The sequence below is a fragment of the Eretmochelys imbricata genome, chromosome 14 (genome assembly GCF_965152235.1).
Source record: "Eretmochelys imbricata isolate rEreImb1 chromosome 14, rEreImb1.hap1, whole genome shotgun sequence".
NCBI lineage: Eukaryota > Metazoa > Chordata > Testudines > Cheloniidae > Eretmochelys > Eretmochelys imbricata.
In genome coordinates this window covers 43,565,840-43,584,595 of record NC_135585.1, presented here as the reverse complement: position 1 = coordinate 43,584,595, position 18,756 = coordinate 43,565,840, and the positions used below count along the sequence as shown (strand labels likewise).

Below are 18,756 nucleotides of genomic sequence, written 5' to 3'. Positions count from 1 at the left end.
GCCATACCAAGGCAAGCATGGAGGCCGCTCAGCTCACTTTGGCAATTAGGAGCACATTAAACACCACACACATTATCCAGCAGTATATGCAGCACCAGAACCTGGCAGAGCGATACCGGGCGAGGAGGCGACATCAGCGCGGTCATGTGAGTGATCAGGACATGGACACAGATTTCTCTGAAAGTATGGGCCCTGCCAATGCATGCATCATGGTGCTAATGGGGCAGGTTCATGCTGTGGAATGCTGATTCTGGGCTCGGGAAACAAGCACAGACTGGTGGGACCGCATAGTGTTGCCGGTCTGGGACGATTCCCAGTGGCTGCGAAACTTTCGCATGCGTAAGGGCACTTTCATGGAACTTTGTGACTTGCTTTCCCCTGCCCTGAAGCACATGAATACCAAGAGGAGAGCAGCCCTCACAGTTGAGAAGCGAGTGGCGATAGCCCTGTGGAAGCTTGCAACACCAGACAGCTACTGGTCAGTTGGGAATCAATTTGGAGTGGGCAAATCTACTGTGGGGGCTGCTGTGATGCAAGTAGCCCACGCAATCAAAGATCTGCTGATATCAAGGGTAGTGACCCTGGGAAATGTGCAGGTCATAGTGGATGGCTTTGCTGCAATGGGATTCCCTAACTGTGGTGGGGTGATAGATGGAACCCATATCCCTATCTTGGCACCGGAGCACCAAGCTGGCAAGTACATAAACCACAAGGGATACTTTTCAATAGTGCTGCAAGCTCTGGTGGATCACAAAGGACGTTTCACCAACATCAATGTGGGATGGCCGGGAAAGGTACATGACGCTCGCATTTTCAGGAACTCTGGTCTGTTTCAAAAGCTGCAGGAAGGGACTTTATTCCCAGACCAGAAAATAACTGTTGGGGACGTTGAAATGCCTATAGTTATCCTTGGGGACACAGCCTACCCCTTAATGCCCTGGCTCATGAAGCCACACACAGGCAGCCTGGACAATAGTCAGGAGCTGTTCAACTACAGGCTGAGCAAGTGCAGATGGTGGTAGAATGTGCATCTGGACGTTTAAAGGCACGCTGGCGCAGTTTACTGATTCGCTTAGACCTCAGCGAAACCAATATTCCCACTGTTATTACTGCTTGCTGTGTGCTCCGCAATCTCTGTGAGAGTAAGGGGGAGACGTTTATGGCGGGGTGGGAGGTTGAGGCAAATCGCCTGGCTGCTGGTTACGCGCAGCCAGATACCAGGGCGGTTAGAAGAGCACAGGAGGGCGCAGTACACATCAGAGAAACTTTGAAAACCAGTTTCATGACTGGCCAGGCTACGGTGTGAAAGTTCTCTTTGTTTCTCCTTGATGAAACCCCCCGCCTCTTGGTTCACTCTACTTCCCTGTAAGCTAACCACCCTCCCCTCCTCCCTTCGATCATTGCTTGCAGAGGCAATAAAGTCATTGTTGCTTCACATTCATGCATTCTTTATTCATTGATCACACAAATAGGGGGATGACTACCTAGGTAGCCCAGGAGAGGTGGTGGAGGAGGGAAGGAAAATGCCACACAGCACTTTAAAAGTTTACAACTTTAAAATTTATTGAATGCCAGCCTTCTTTTTTGGGGGCAATCCTCTGTGGCAGAGTGGCTGGTTGGCCGGTGGCCCCCCCATCGCGTTCTTGGGCGTCTGGGTGTGGAGGCTATGGAACTTGGGGAGGAGGGCGGTTGGTTACACAGGGGCTGCAGTGGCAGTCTGTGCTCCAGCTGCCTTTGCTGCAGCTCAGCCATACACTGGAGCATACTGGTTTGGTCCTCCAGCAGCCTCAGCATTGAATCCTGCCTCCTCTCATCACGCTGCCGCCACATTTGAGCTTTAGCCCTGTCTTCAGCCTGCCACTTACTCTCTTCAGCCCGCCACCTCTTCTCCCGGTCATTTTGTGCTTTCCTGCACTCTGACATTATTTGCCTCCCCACATTCGTCTGTGCTCTGTCAGTGTGGGAGCACAGCATGAGCTCGGAGAACATTTCATCTCGAGTGTGTTTTTTTTTTTCTTTCTAATCTTCACTAGCCTCTGGGAACGAGAAGATCCTGTGATCATTGAAACACATGTAGCTGGTGGAGAAAAAAAAAGGGACAGCGGTAATTAAAAAGACACATTTTATAAAACAGTGGCTACACTCTTTCAGGGTAAACCTTGCTGTTAATATTACATACATAGCACATGTGCTTTCGTTACAAGGTCGCATTTTGCTTCCCCCCACCGTGTGACTACCCCCTCAACCCTCCCCCCTCCCCGTGGCTAACAGCGGGAAACATTTCTGTTCAGCCACAGGCAAACAGCCCAGCAGGAACGGGCTCCTCTGAGTGTCCCCTGAAGAAAAGCACCCTATTTCAACCAGGTGACCATGAATGATATCTCACTCTCCTGAGGATAACTCAGAGAGAAAAAGAACGGATGTTGTTAGAACGCCAGCAAACATACACTGCAATGCTTTGTTGTACAATAATTCCCAAGTATGTGTTACTGGCCTGGAGTGGTAAAGTGTCCTAACATGGAGGACACAATAAGGCTGCCCTCCCCAGAAACCTTTTGCAAAGGCTTTGGGAATACATCCAGGAGAGCCGCGAATGCCAGGGCAAATTAATACTTTCACATGCTTGCTTTTAAACCATGTATAGTATTTTAAAAGGTACACTCACCGGAGGTCCCTTCTCTGCCTGCCGAGTCCAGGAGGCAGCCTTGGGTGGGTATGGGGGGTACTGGCTCCAGATCCAGGGTGAGAAACAGTTCCTGGCTGTCGGGAAAACCGGTTTCTCCGCTTGCTTGCTGTGAGCTATCTACAACCTCATCATCATCATCTTCTTCGTCCCCAAAACCTGCTTCCATGTTGCGTCCATCTCCATTGAAGGAGTCAAACGACACAGCTGGGGTAGTGGTGGCTGAACCCCCTAAAATGGCATGCAGCTCATCATAGAAGCGGCATGTTTGGGGCTCTGACCCGGAGCGGCCATTTGCCTCTCTGGTTTTCTGGTAGGCTTGCCTCAGCTCCTTAAGTTTCACGCAGCACTGCTTCGGGTCCCTGTTAAGGCCTCTGTCCTTCATGCCCTGGGAGATTTTGACAAGGTTTTGGCATTTTGAAAACTGGAACAGAGTTCTGATAGCACGGATTCCTCTCTCCGTACAGCTATCAGATCCCGTACCTCCCGTTCAGTCCATGCTGGAGCTCTTTTGTGATTCTGGGACTCCATCATGGTCACCTCTGCTGATGAACTCTGCATGGTCACCTGCAGCTTGCCACGCCGGCCAAACAGGAAACGAGATTCAAAAGTTCACAGTTCTTTTCCTGTCTACCTGGCCAGTGCATCTGAGTTGAGAGTGCTGTCCAGACCAGTCACAATGGAACACTCTGGGATAGCTCCCGGAGGCCAATACCATCAAATTGTGTCCACAGTACCCCAAATTTGACCCGGCAAGGCCGATTTAAGCGCTAATCCACTTTTCAGGGGTGGAGTAAGGAAATCAATTTTAAGAGCCCTTTAAGTCGAAATAAAGGGCTTCATCGTGTGGACGGGTGCAGGTTTACATCGATTTAATGCTGCTAAATTCGACCTGAAGTCCTAGTGTAGACCAGGGCTTAGAACCAGATTTTCAAAGGTTATTAGGTGTCTAGTGGGATTTTCAAAGGCCTAGGCACCTAAACCCCATTGAATTCAATTGGAGTTATGTGCTTAACCTGCATAGGTACTTCTGAAATTCCCACTAGGTTCCTATCTGCCTATCTTCAGACGTCTGAATGTCTTCAGCCTCTGGTGCTTTATATTTCTGTATCTTAGACCACCTATTAGGTTGCCTAAATGTGGACGTAGTTGCCTAACTTTGGGCAGCCACTTAGGGCCAGATTTGAAAAAGTATTTAGTCACCTAGTGAGATTATTAAAAGGACAGAGGCACCTAACATCCACGGAAATCAATGAGTTGTAGGTGCCGAGGTGCTTCTGGAAATTTCAATAGGCATCTAAATACCTTGAGAAATCTGGCCTTTTGTCTTTTACAAACGGAGAAACTGAGGAACAAAGAACTTAAACAATTTCACAGTGGTCCATCAGCAAGTCAATGGAGACACAGAACCAAGATCTCCTAACTTCCAGTGCTCTTCTTTAAACAAGGACACCGTCCTTACTAAGCCAGGGGTTTGGCACATTCTTGAGAAGACAGTGAAATTCTGTTGAGACCAAATCCCAAGAGCACTTCTGAGGAACATAAATTCATCTTCTTTCTTGGACCTGTTGAGTTGCCATACATAAATGAAGCAGGTAAGGGAAAAAGACAGCAGGGTGATGACAAAATGGTAATGCAATGAGACTCTAATCAATATAGAAATTTATGCAATAAGTAGGAAGATTTTGTGTATGAAACCTTTAAATGTTTGATTTATAGCTGGAGGAAAAAATATGGCTCGCAATGCATTTTTTTCCTCAGAATCCAAGAATGCCTCATTCTAAGGAGAGAATATAATGTGTGAAGGGGGTCTGTTCTGGCTAGTTCTGACAGCAAAAGCTAATAAGTTAGGTCCACTAGAGAGAGAGAGAGAGAGAGGATCCCAGAAATATACTTTAAACCACTTGTATTAAGACCTATTTTTTGTATACTTGGTAATGTGACCTACTGGGCCATATCTGGTTGGAAGGAATAGGTTTCCCAGTGAGTAATTGGTTCATCTGTAACATACTTCCTTCTCTCTCACTTACTTTCTCACTTTCTAAATTTCATTCATCTTTTTCAACTCTTGAATGCAGAAGAGAAAATAACTATATGATAGATCTGTGGAACTCACTGCTGCTGTAATTTATTGAGTCGAATAGATAAGAATGTAAAAATGGATTGGATATTTCTCTTAGAGGTAGACTTAGGTTTTCATAGCTACAAATGTCACATGGATGCCCACTCCTCATTAATTTTCTCGGGCATTTGTTTGTTTAAAAACCAGATTTTTAAAGGTTTTTAGACACCTAATGAGATCTTTAGAAGTATCTTGGCACCTAAAAATCCTTGATTGCAATGGGTATTAGACACCTAGCTGCTTTGAAAAATCCCACTACGCACCTAAAAGCCTTTAAGAATTTGCTCCGTAATCCCTTAGGCAGCTTTTGAAATCTCAGCTGTAGCCTGGTCTGGAAGATGGGAAATAAGGAGTTGGAGTTTGTCCCAGCTCTGTCACTCATTTACTGTGTGAAAGTCAGATTAACTGTCTGTGCCTCAGTTTCCCCATCTGTAAATAAATGAAATAATCCCACTCACCCACCTTGGTAAAATGGTTTGAAATCTACAGGTGAAAAAGCACCATGAATTTCTTCCCAAGTCTACTAGAGTGAATGAATAGAATAACTTTGACTTCCTCTGTCATTGGATCAGGCCCTCTGTAACTATGAAGTTTAGGGTATTAGAAGGCAGGAGATCCTGGTCTCTGTTCGGGCTTTTCCCCTGACTTCTGATGCATCCCTAAGCAAGATCCTTTACCCCTCTGCCCTAATTTCTCCACAGAGCACAGCAGAGATTCATGAAGGAGAAAATAGCAGAGGACAAGACTGACACATTTACCTTAATATTAGAAAAAAGGAAATTTTCAGGGAAACTGGGATATTTTTCTTCCTGTTCTTCTTCATGCTAAATTCCATAGATCTGTTAAAATGGGATTTGCATATCAGTGATTCTCCAGAGTGCAAGCCAAGATCATCCCTTAAATATGGACATCCAGAATCAAGGGAAATTCTACATGCCGTGTGTCCGTAACCTAATGGAGTTCAATGGGTATTGGGTACCAAACTCTCTTAGGCCCCTTTGAAAATCCCAGCTAACAGCACGGAGGGACTTTTGACAAGGAATAGCACTGGCTGAAGATTGAATGAAAAATTAGTAGGTCAAAAGTGCCATCAACATTTCCAATATCAATGGGAAAAATGATGAAATGATCAGGATCCCCTTCCCTTCCCTTGCCCTGTTTCTTGACAAACTCTAGTTGTAAGTTGTAGCTGATTGAGGCTTTGGGAGATAGGGGAGGTGGTAATAATTATTCAGGCACTAGGATTCTGACTTGAACATTCAAGGAACATCCAATAATGCATTTTAACTGTTTAACTCCATGAGCATCTCTTGTGACCTACAGAATTCAAGACTGGGGTGGAGATGGAAAACTGATTCGGTGTGTTGGTTTTCACCCTCTGAGTCCTGGATTTCCCTATTGCTGCTATTTGCATACGGAAGAAAGCGTCCACTCCCATGGATGATGAGATTGTTTCTCATCAGGAGGACTGAGAAGAACAGAATTCAATACAAAGTATCCTTGTTTCTCCAGATGTTAGAAAATCTGTGGACCAAATGAATTTGGTCACTGTGTGGGGTGGGGTAAAATTTTCAACAGCAGCTAAGGGCCAGATTTTTAAAGGTATTTAGGCACCTAGTGGGATTTTCAAAAGTCTCTAGGTGGCTAAAACCCACTCAAATCCACTAGTACCTCAGGAGGATGTTAAACAGAAGCTACTAAAGTTAGACATTTTTAAATCAGCAGATGCAGATAGCCCACATCCAGGAGTTTAAAAAATGTTAGCTGAGGAGCTCACTGGGCCTTTACTGTTGAAACGCTGGAAGAAAGATCATGTTGTGCCAATATTCAAAAAGGGTAAATGGGAGGACCAAGGTAATTATAGGCCTGTCAGCCTGATAGGCCTATCAGGCAAGATAAGGGAGTGGCTGATTGTGAGGTGATTGACATAAGCTGGGACCGTATAGATCATTGTTGCAACCAAAGTCCTTTAGTGGCACCAAATCTTGTATAAAGGGAGTCAAATAAGGTGTCAAAGACAAGGTTATGGTTTGCTGGTGCTGATTATGCTGTCTATTTGTGTGTATTATTTTTGTAGTTAAAGTTATGAGTATTGGCTCTATACTGTCTGTATTGCAAACTTATACTATGCTTCTCCGTGACACCCCAGACAAGTTGGTGTCAGCTCTGCCTAGCCTGCTTGATGGCCCATTAAGGACCACCAGATATACAACTGACCCATTGAGAGAGGTTGTCCTTCTGTGGCACTAATGTCATTACTCGTTTCTCCTGCAGCATAGATTCCTTCATCATTCTCTCCTGCACAGACACCTACGTCATTGAGATGGCAGCTTTTATCATCTCGATCATCGTCATCCTGGGATTATGTTCAATAACTCTGGTCTCCTACATGTACACCCTCTCCACCATACTGAGAATCCCGTCAGCCCAAGGCCAGCAAAAGGCCTTTTCCACTTGCTCTGCCCATCTCACTCTTGTGATTATATGGTACAGCTCCACCATCTTCCTGTATGTCAGGCCTTCCAGACAGAATGCCTTGGACATGAACAAGACTGTCAACACTTTGAACACCATTGTAACTCCACTGTTCAACCTCTTCATTGACAGTCTGAGAAACAAAGAGGTGAAGGAGGCTTTATGGAAGATATTCAGTGGGACATGAAGTTGTTTTTGAATGGCTTAGATGTTACTGGGTCTGATTCTCAGCCTGTGCTCATGTTCCTTTTAGTAGTAACTGTCCTTGTTGTTGTTCTTTTAATGCTGGTTCCAATTTTACATTTACAACTTTTGTATTTGGGTAAAATGTTCAGAAGTGCCTAAGGGCCAGATTTGCAAAGGAATTTAGGCACCTAAAGATTCAGATAGGCCCCTAAATACCATGAAAGATCTAGCTTCTAGGAGCCTAATTTTTATTGAAAATTTACCGGACGTGAGCTCCTAAGGGGCATATTTTCAAAGATATTTAGGTGTCTAAAGATGCAGATAGTTGTTTAGTGGGCTTTTCCAAAGCACTTCAGCAGATGAGGCACCAAAATCCCATTGATTTCAGTGGTAGCTACAAATACTTTTGAAAATCTGTCCCTTAAAATCTCTTGAGAGGTCTCATCAACAGCCCATTGGCATGAATGAACATCTTTCAACTGAATTAAATGGCCTTTCAATCAGGCCCTATCTGGACATTACTTTTAGCAATTCACATTTAGGCCCCCATCCTGAGATCCTAACTCAAGTGCTAAATTATATTATTTTGAGTCGTCCAGTTGACTCTAATGGGACTACTCACACTAGGAAAGAAAGCTTGTGCATAAAGTGTGTGCAGGATCAAGACCTTAGTGACACTGAATTTGCACTCAGAAGTTTGTCCTAAGTTTAAATTTGTAGCAACTCCAGAATTTTCATTATCTGTGATGTATGACTGGTTGGCCAACTCACACGACATTGTGTCTGTTTCCTGGTTCAATAGCTGAAAAATTATTAAACAGCAAACTAAAGAACAACATGCAGGAAATAAAGAATGATGAACCACCATGGTGGATTTTTTTTTTTAATTAGTGAAGAATTTCAAAAAAATAAACTTATTTCCCTTTTTAAGGGTTCTAAGTTTTGGGGTCCTTTCCTGTTGGTAAATAGAAACAAGTCATACCATTTTTTATAAAGTTTTCCATTTAAATGTTGTCAAAAATTGAAATGAAAAATTTAATTAAAAAAAGAAAACAAAATTAACTAAATCAACAGTTCTTTACAAAAAATTTCATTTTTGAAAATGGTCATTTTTCAACAAAAAGGAATTACAAGGGAGAAAGAAGTTCAATTAATGGTGATCAATATGTTTTCATAGAATGTTTTTTATCAAATGAACTTGATTTAACTGTGACATTTCTGATTGATAAAGGCAATGGTGTTTATGTAATAGACTTGCATTTTTCTAAAGGTTTGATTCAGGGTAACATCACACTATTTAAAAAAAATAACACTACACAAAAACAAGAGTAAATTGATTAAAAACTGGCTAACTGATAGTTCTCAAAACATAACTGTTGATGGGGACTGTTCATTTTAATGGGTGATAGACGCCTAGATGCTTTTGAGAATCCCACTAGGTTCCTAAATACCTTTACATATCTTGCCCTTGATGCCGGGCTTATTTGTATTTTTGTATATTTGTATCTAGACCAGTCTTATCATCAGAGTGTAAATAAACTTTAACTTTTACCTTTGTATCCCCCTACCTTTTGGAAAGTGTTTTACTTATTAAGGGTGGGGATTTCAAAGGAGGTAAAGACGTAGGCTGGGTTTACCAAAGGAACCTGAGAGAGTTTCAATAGAATTTTTGCACCTATGTCCTTTGGCATCTTTGGAAGTCCCAGCCCTAATTAGAGCTGGTTGGAATTTTCATTGTAGAGGAAATTCCAATATTTTGAAATTGGTTTTTATCCCAAATCTGGATGAAAATTTAAAACGCGCTGATACAGACTAATACGGCTACCGCTCTGAAACTTGTATTTAGCTGTGACACCTTTCCCAAACCCGAGGAAGAGCTCTGTGTAAGCTTGGAAATTTGTCTCTCCCAACAACAGAAATTGGGCCAATACAGATGTTACTTCACCCAATGTTCGGAAAACCCCATCAAGGAGATGAGATACGGGCACCCCCAATAAAGGAGAAAACACTGACAACACTGTCTACCGAAACACTCAGCCTCTCCCCAGGCAGAGGAACCAGACTGGAGATGGGGGTGGGGGGGCAGGGGGCCATGGCCCCATCACTTTTAAAAGTGGGAGGGGTATGTTCTCCCACTTTTTACTGGCCTTAAGGGTGAGCGATGGTGGGGAGGGGGCAGAGAGGAGCAAGCGTGGGGAAGGGCCTTGGGGGGAAGAGGCGGCATGAGGGCGGGGCCTCGGGGGAAGAGGCTGTATGGGGGTGGGGCCTTGGTTCAGGTGTCAGTGGCCCCCCCACTTCTAGGGAGCTTCCAGCGCTCCTGTCCCCAGGCACTCCCACCTCATAAAGAAACAAATCAATCCACCGGTAAAAAACAAAACAAAAAAACCCCTGAAATAAAATTAAAAAAATCTGAGAAAGAAGCAAGAACCAAACAACTGCACTGATACCACAATCATATTTTTTACCCTGAGGGGAAGAACAAAAAAAGGAATGGAGTCTCTGGCTCCTCAAGGTCTACTAAGGGCTTTGCTATGGCTCCCGATTTTATGTGGAAGGTGCTCAGATAGCATGGTGATGGGTGACAGTGTGGAATCCTACGATAGATGGATAGATTAGATTAGATAGAATGAACTCCTGCAAGTCCTTCTTACATGGGATTATGGCTGGCACCTGACACAGAGTAGGACTCTGCACTTAAATAGGTCCCCTGTCTCTTTGTCATGTGCTAAAATTAAGACTTCCAGACCCACCAGCCATGCTCCCCCCTCCCCCCCGCCCATCACTTCCAGACTCCCTATACAGCAAAAGACTTGTTCCATGCAGCAGGGCGTGTAGGTGAAAGGCAATAAAAATCAAAGGCCCCAGACTTCAGTCTTGATTTCTGTTAGCCGACGGCCAAGGATGTTTGGTGAGGTGCCAGCTATGCCCGTTTATACCATCCGTGACTTTAACCGCTAGGACGCACTGTCCCTTCGCGGCGGGCAGCCCGGGCTAGGCTGACGGATGCCCCAAGGTCCTAACCACCCGTGACTTTAACTGCTAGAGCTCAGAGCTCCTTCGCAGTGGGCAGCCAGGATTGACTGACAGGTGCCCCAAGAGTTTGCCCCGTGGAGGCGGCACAACTCAACGCTAGGCTCTTAGTACTCTCACCTAATGGCCAGGCTTTAGAGCCAAAACGGCTGAGGTTCTTTAATTGTGTTGGCTGTTTTACAGTAAACCAGAGAAAACAAGTCAGGCTTATGCATAAATGGTTACCAAAATTTATTAAGCTAGATTCTAATCATATGGTTACAAAATTGCTAGTGCCTACTTATTTAAATGTAGAGATGTTACACACACAAACAAGTTACAAAACTGAAGCCACAATCCCAAAGAAAGAAAACAAAGTATAGAGCTCTATTTCAAAATATGTGTACACTAAAGATAGGAGATCAGGTGTGGGTGCTTCTTACCCTCCTTGCATCTCTCGATTCCAGCGGTGCCAAGCCAGGATCGGTCACTCAATTCCGCGGAAAGACGAATAAGGGACAAGGCGTAGGGACCCTCTTAGCTGCAGAAGCCTTGGGAGGCTGTCACTTATCTGACCAGCAGATAGATAGTGAAAAGCACTCCAAAATCATGGTGCTGTAGGTCCCCTACTTATACCTCTGTACTCCTTTATTCTCTTTCTCCTTTCTTATGCCAAATTGAGGCTGGTCTGTCTGGGTGACGCCAGCTTTCGCAAGAGTAGTTTACACTTGCAAGGGAGAGAAACAATAAGTGTCGACTACTGGACATTTCTTTTATCAGGGTAAATATTTTCCCAACTAGGATGTTGGTGTGTGTGCATCACGCTATTTAGTAGGGGCTAAGAGCCATGTCTGTCACAGGGCCTCTGCCTGCTGTGAGCTTAATCGTTGTATCTGCTCCCAGAGGCACATTGTAGCAGCACACCTGTGCTTTTCACAGCTTCAAAGGCTGTGCTGGAATATATGTTAAGTGCCCTGTTCCGGCTTCCTCCTGTGTTTCCAGCAATGCTGGTCTGGGGGGGGGGGGGGGGGGGGGGGCGGGGCTGGCTGTCTGGCTACAATTTCTCTGAGTGATTTCTCTTCTTTCTTCAGTAAAGTAACATGCACCTTTCTCAGGTAGGAGAGCTGCCACGAACAAAGAGCAATAGATGGCTATTGAGCAAGCCCAGACTTCTGCAGTCACCATGTCACTATTTACCCAGATAGCAAAACACAGAGTTCATGATCTGATGCTGCCATATCCCACTCTGTCACACCAGCAAACAGAAACCCAAAAGCCATCATACCCCAAGCAAAGTTTTGACCCCCAAAAAGGAGAAGAACCAGAGACTCCATGAAGTCTAATGGCTACTGATTTTATGTGGAAGGTACTCAGATAACATGGTGAGGGGTGGCAGTATAAAAGCATGAGATCGATAGATTTTCATCTTACATATACTGGTATAAACCTGGAAGAACTCCACTGACTTAGTGGAGTTAGTGTGGATTTACCACTATACAGACAGCATTTTGCATAAAAAAATCACACACCATATTCTTATGGGGACAGTAATGTCATCTGTTGATTGTATTTGCTAAAACAACACAGATAAAACCATGTTCATCAGAGAAACGCAGACATTTTATTCTTGTTGAATAACCTCCACCCAGTCAGTTTCCTCACGGAAGCTTTGATTTCCTTGTTCTTTATGCTGTAGATGATTGGATTCATCACTGGCGGCAGCACGGAATAGAGAACAGCCACCACGAGATCCAGAGTTGACGGAGAGCTGGAGATGGGTTTCATGTAGGCAAAGACAACAGTGGAAAGAAACATGGAAATTACAATGAGGTGAGGAAGGCATGTGGAGAAGGTTTTATGTCGGCCCTGCTCAGAGGGGATTCTCAATACCGTGGTCAAGATCTGAACATATGTCACAATTATAAAAACAAAGCAACTTAGAGTTAAACACACACTAAATTCAATAACCCCAACTTCATTGAAGTACGAGTTAGAGCAGGCGAGCTTGAGTAGCTGGGGGATTTCACAGAAGAACTGATCCACCATGTTGCCTCCACAGAAGGTTATCGAAAACGTGTTCCCGGTATGCAATGAAGAATAGAGGATTACACTGATACAGGCAATGGCTGCCATTTGGACACAAACTCTCCTGTTCATTATAGTCTCATAGTGCAGTGGTTTGCAGATGGCGATGTATCGATCGTACGCCATGATGGTGAGTAAGACAAAGTCGGCTTCAGCAAAGAAGATGAGGAAAAAGACTTGGGCGACACATCCAGAATAGGAAATGGACCTGGTGTTCATAAGGGAATTGGCCATAGATTTGGGAATGGTGACAGAGATGGAGCCGAGGTCTAGGATAGACAAACTCATCAGGAAGAAGTACATGGGGGTGTGAAGGTGGTGGTCAAGAGCTATGGCTGTGATGATGAGAAGATTCCCTGTCAGGGCTGCCAGGTAAAGCACTAGAAACACCATGAAATGCAAAATCTGCAGCTCTCGAACATCAAAGAATCCCAGGAGAAGGAACTCGGTCACGGTGGTTTGGTTGGACATTTTCTTTCTTAGTTCATCGTGTGATGGCTGTGGAGGGAAGGACAAGAGCAATGGTCAGGGTTATAGTGAGAGAGGGAATGACTCTGATTCCCCTCTCCATGATATCTCATGGTGTGAATGTCAAAGGTGTACAGCACTTGTCACTTCCATTGACTTGAATAGTGAGAGCGCCTCACCACTCACAACCAACGCACGACTCTGGTGCGTTATGACAGGAGTGTAAATTGGCATCGCTCCCTTAAAGTCACTGGAGCTGGGTCAGTTTACACCATCTGAGGATCTGGCCCAAGATGTGGCTTGATCAAATGCAGGATGAAAGATGGAACAAAGTACAATCCAAATCCAACAATTTGAGCCAAAATTAACCCCTATTGCTATAGACAGCAGGCTCACAACTTGACCAACTCAACTCAACTACTAAAATGCCAGCACAGTCTGATTCCCACTTAACTGAGAAATACAGCACAGAATCACCCAGCTTCCCGCATAGCAGCTTTTCTGTGATGATTCCACCCCAACATCCCACATACCGCCTGATGCCTATTTACACGTTGATTTATGGCACCAGATCCCAGCTGCACTCCCATTGCTGGGTGATGGTGGGCTGGTCGCATTGCTCAGTTACTGCTAGGTTGTGTGGTTCCCCCCTGTGACTTTATTTCTGTGCTGTGTGAGTCAGGAGACTTCTGTTCTAGCCTTGCCTCTGTCACTTCGTGACCATGGAGAGACTGCTGCCTCTCTTTCCTCCCCTTCCCTTTGTCTGTCTTGTGTACTTTGAATGTGAACTCTTTTGGGGATGGATTGTGTCTTCCTATGTGCATGTTCTGTGCACATGTTGACAGTATTTTTGTTTAGCAGGCAGCAGTGTGGGACAGAGGCTATGATGGTAGAAGTGGAGATCTGGGTTCTAGTTCCACCAAGCTCCTGCCTGTCCTTGGGTAGGATGGAGACAACCTTTGTCTGGGAGCTTCGACTCTCGGGGCTTTAGTTTAGAGAGGTTAGTATGTTTAAAACACATTCTCTGGGCGACCAACTTTGCTACTTACTCAGTTTTACCATCCTGCAGCTACCCCTTTGAAACAGACAAACACGGTTGCAGTAGAGGGAATGGGGTTGGAAATTATGGTGTTATTGGACAATATTCATGTTCCCCACCCTGGCAAAAAGCTAAGTTTCCAGGTAGGAGTAGTCAGACAATTTCTACTTTATTTCAAAGGAAAATTCAGTTTTCATTTGAATATATTTTCATGGAAAATCTCTGATATCCATAACAATGAAAACTTGTTTTCATTATGCCTAAAAATTTTCAGGTTCCAACAGTTTTCGGCTGAAACTGTTTGGTTCCCACAACCTCAATGAAAAGTCATTTTTTTCTGATGGAAAAAAATCTGATCATCTCTAGATATCTGCATAATTTGATAGTAAAAGTCTTAAAGAGTTCTAATTGCAATTCATATTTCTGATATTAAATTTGCCCCATATATTAATACTCTAACATATGTAATTGAAATAGAAAACTTACTTTGTTGGTCTTTATTCCAATTTGCAATGCATTTGATCCGACTGTGTTAGGAATCATTGGTCATTATCTATCTATCTATCTATCTATTCACCCACTGCCAGGATTGTTTGGTTCTCTCTCTCTCTCTCATGCCCCCATCACTGTCGTATTCACCAGCTGTTGTCGCATCCCTTCGCTGGATGTCCTGAGTTGTGGGGGTCTCTCTGCAGTTCCTAGCACAGATGGGTCCTCCCTGCTTCCCTCCTAGGGCAGGCTTGGGTGAAAGGTGATGGACTAAATGGGATCAGGGACTGAAAGACACTCCCAGCTCTCGAGCTGATCCTGGTTTGTGGCGGCTTCAAACAAGGTCAGAGCCCAAGATATCCCTGCTCTGGGGCTAAATAGCTGAATCAGGTCTCCAGGGCTGTGAGCCCAGCTCTGCTCTCACCTCAGGAGCAAACCATCCTGACAACCTGCCCTAGTTGACCCTAACCCCCCAGAGGGGGAACAGCACCTGCCCTACATCTCACATGATGACAGCATCTCTTGAAGGACCTTTAGCTAAAAACAAGGCAGGGCTGGATCACAAAGGGGGTCCCCACAGGATGGCAAAATAAAACATATATTTGTAGCACAGACATGGATCTACAATAGCTAAGAGCCTCTTGGCACCAGAGTCTCAGTTGGCCTGGAATAGCCTGTTCCTTCATTAACTCCACATAGTCACCTCTAGGGGAGCAGAGATGTTTTTCTCCTGTATTGCACCAGCAGCTCTTGGGATGCAGCCACCAGAGGAACCCACAGCTCAGGCTGCCCTGGCTGCTTGAAGTTCCTCACTAAGAGACAAACACTAAAAACTAAGGACCAGGTCCTGAGTTTGTGTAAACTGATACACTTCCACTGACTTCATAGTAGCGAGGGCTATTTACACTACTTGGGGATCTGACTCACTGACTTCCAGGGAGCTACATCCACTTACACCAGCTGAGGATCTGGCCCATGATGCAGTTTCCAACCCATATCCTTTGCCTGTGAAACTGAACCAAAGAAGATTCAAACATTCGTAACCAGTCTCCTCTTTCCTAGCTCTTTGTCCACTGGGATGAATTACAAGTATAACTTGCAAAGGTGACAGAGCGATTCATTCCCACTTGGGACAGAACTGGGGACAGTGTTGTGGAGATTTTCTGCATCTGATCTTCAACTTTTATTGGGATGAATAGCCCAGGTCTTTCTTTCTTTCTTTCTTTCTTTCTTTCTTTCTTTCTTTCTTTCTTTCTTTCTTTCTTTCTTTCTCAGTCGTAACATTGTTTTCCTTCCGGCAGACAACATTAAAATAAAAGGCTCCTTTGGCTGCAGATGCACTGTTTAAAAATGTGTAATTTACACGAGACATTCATGTCAGAGAAACTGATGAAATGCAAAGAGCCAGAGAGTAGAAATCAGCCCGAGACCTATTGGAATCAATGGTTCCGATCCTCAGCAAGTTCAAATCAGGGTAGCTCCACTGGAGTGAATGGGTCAGTGCCCCAGTTTCTGTAAATCACCTCTAGCTGCCTTGGACTCAAAGGGTCCAGATCCCCAAACAGCTGTTGTGTAAATCAGCCCCAGCCCCACTGAAGTCAATTAGACCAGTTCCTCAGCGAATGTAAATTGGCAGAGTGCTATGGAACTCGGCCAGGTTACATGAGCTAAATATCTGTACCGTGATGTTGAGTTTTTTGTTTGTTCCTGTCTCTGAGATTCTCATTGCTGAACATCACAATCCCATCACAATGCTCCTGGAATATTCCAATAGCAGAGTTCATAGAAACCTTCAAGATGGGTACCCAACCAGTAAATGAACTGATGAATATTATTACCACCACAGCAACGCCCTTCTACTTGAGGTTGCACCATGACTTCTGTTTAAAGATCCTCCTTTCTTAAAAAAAAAAAAAAGAAAAGGAAAAAACAGAAGACATGCTTAGTCAGATTCTTTTGAAATTTAATGTGCCTTAGGAGGGTGCAGGGTAGGATTAGTGACCTAAATGTGGGGTCATTTGAGCGAAGGGTTGTGGAGATATGAGCCCCGTTACAAGTTTCTAGGTTTGTTTATTTTGCTCAAAGCTAGAGATCAAACTATTGATGTGAGGCAGGTCAAAATGGTCTCAATCTGTCTCATTTTACCCAAGGTAGTGCACGGCCCCCACTAAATCTTGGGGGACTCAAAATGAGAATGCAATTTAAGAAAGTCTGTGTGTTGGATTGTGCTCTTGTGCCAATACAGAAGGAGGGCTAGAGGATTTCCATTCCCACCATTTTGTATGGTTTAAAGCTCAGTTTCTGGACGTGCACTAGAAGCTGAATGGTTACTCGGATAGCTTTGAAATTTGGGTGCCTTGGGCAGGCCCGGGGTAGCATTCGAGTTCCAAATTTGTTGTCATTTGACCAAGGGCTTCCGGAGTTATAAGCCCCTCCATAACTTCCAGTTTCCTTCTGCTGCCTTGTATTGTTAAACTGTGAGGTACTAACGATGGGATCAATCACAGACCTCATTGAGATTGACGGCTGTGAATTCATCCTTCAATTAACATAACTAACAATAAGTTAACCAAAAGCCCCCACCTTAAGCTTTGTCTACACTACCAATTTTGTTGGTCGGGATGTGAAAAAGCCACCCCGACTGACAAAGTTTGACCGACACAAGCGGTAAAGGTAGTAAGATCCGAAGGGTAGACACGGCGGTAAAGGGAAAAACTGTAAGGTCCATAGTGTCGACATGGCCTAACTCTGTTGAGTTACTCACTGGGTGAGTAAGAGGAGAAACAGCTCCATTTCCTCGACTAGAGTTACTCTTTATTTACACCAGGCTGAGGGCGAGAAGAATGAGTCTCACTGAGTCCAGTGGAATCACTCCTGGTTTCCATGGGGGGAGTGTATCCGCACCAATGACCAGTGGGGGAACACACAGGGATGCCATTAATGTCTCTCTGTTTGAACTGGGGTAAGACAGCTTGGAAGCCCCAGCCCATGTTTGTAGCTCTCTCCATTCCTAACTGTGCAACACTGGACTTCATTTCCTTCCCCACCTACATTTCCATCCATACAAATGTCCTTTGCTTGATGTGGCCACCTCTCTATGGAATGGGGAAAAAATGAAACAAAAACCTGTGAAGTGAAGAAATTTCCTTGGAGAAATTTGCTCTACTGAACACATGGTGTGCACCTCTATGATCAACCCCTGGAACTGCTGAAGTCAGTGGGAGCATTGCTAGTGATGGCAGTGGGATCAGGACCGGACCTTCCCTGCTATGTAAGAGCTGAGGGTTGTGTGGCTGACAGAAGAAGACTATTTCTATCAGGAAATTGCAAATTAATTTGAGATGGGCCCAGCTCAGACACTGGGCTCTTTCTTGGGATCCTCACTTCCCCAAAGCTCAGGTGAGGGGGCTTAGGATCTGAGGTTCTGGTTCCACACTAAAGCCCATCCCTACAGAACCCACCTTTACTTTGACTGGCAACAATTGGCTCCTTTGATGGCTATCGCAATCTCCATGGAGAGACCATGTAGTGAAGGGGAGTGGGAGCCCGATCTACCCTCTCCCATTTTGAGATGATCTCTTCAGGTCCGCGCTGGTCCATGGTCTCTGCTGAGGCTGCTCACAGGGGATTAATGCATTCTAGTTTGGATGGATGAGATGTTTGGTGGGTGCTTTCATGACGTGTCCAAGGAGATGAGGCACAAAACCAATTTTTCACAGCACTCAGAAGGGGAGGACACTGGGGCACTGCTCATTGGGGCTGGGTTGAATAGGTGACCTAGACATGAAAGCAGCCGCTTCATCTGTTATCTCCCAAGCCAGCATTTCCCATCCTGCGCCGAGATGGCTATAGCATTCATGTGGACATGGGGTGTGAACGGAGAGCTCCTCTCCTTTCATGTGTCCAGTGCTGGAAGCGAAGACCAGGGACTGTCCTGCTCTCTAAAGATGGCTTTTCCGGGAACAGAGAGACAAGGTGGGCGAGGTAATATCTAGTGAGTAGAAAACAGCTCAACAGAATGGTCACCATGTATCCTGGGTACTAATTGCTGATTTCCATGGAGAGGCCCCAGGAATGGGCTCGGCCCTCTGGGGGGACCTGTAACCGACTCTGCAGCATGCTGTGCAATTAGAGCAGAAGCAAGGGGGTGTGGGTGCTGCAGAATCTGGAACAATACAGTGGACACTTGCTCCAGGATGT

General features: G+C 44.8%; 1 protein-coding gene across 1 annotated transcript; it reads right to left on the bottom strand.

The window, feature by feature from the left end:
* Positions 1-12,077: 12,077 nt before the first annotated feature.
* Positions 12,078-13,031, bottom strand: LOC144274458 (olfactory receptor 14A16-like). The gene has a single exon (XM_077833297.1). It carries the CDS (start codon positions 13,029-13,031, stop codon positions 12,078-12,080), a length of 954 nt encoding a protein of 317 aa, XP_077689423.1.
* Between the last annotated feature and the right edge of the window lie 5,725 nt (positions 13,032-18,756).

What these genes read in the sequence shown, in the direction of transcription:
- LOC144274458 (XM_077833297.1), bottom strand. Translation starts at nt 13,031, where the DNA reads ATGTCCAACCAAACCACCGTGACCGAGTTCCTTCTCCTGGGATTCTTT.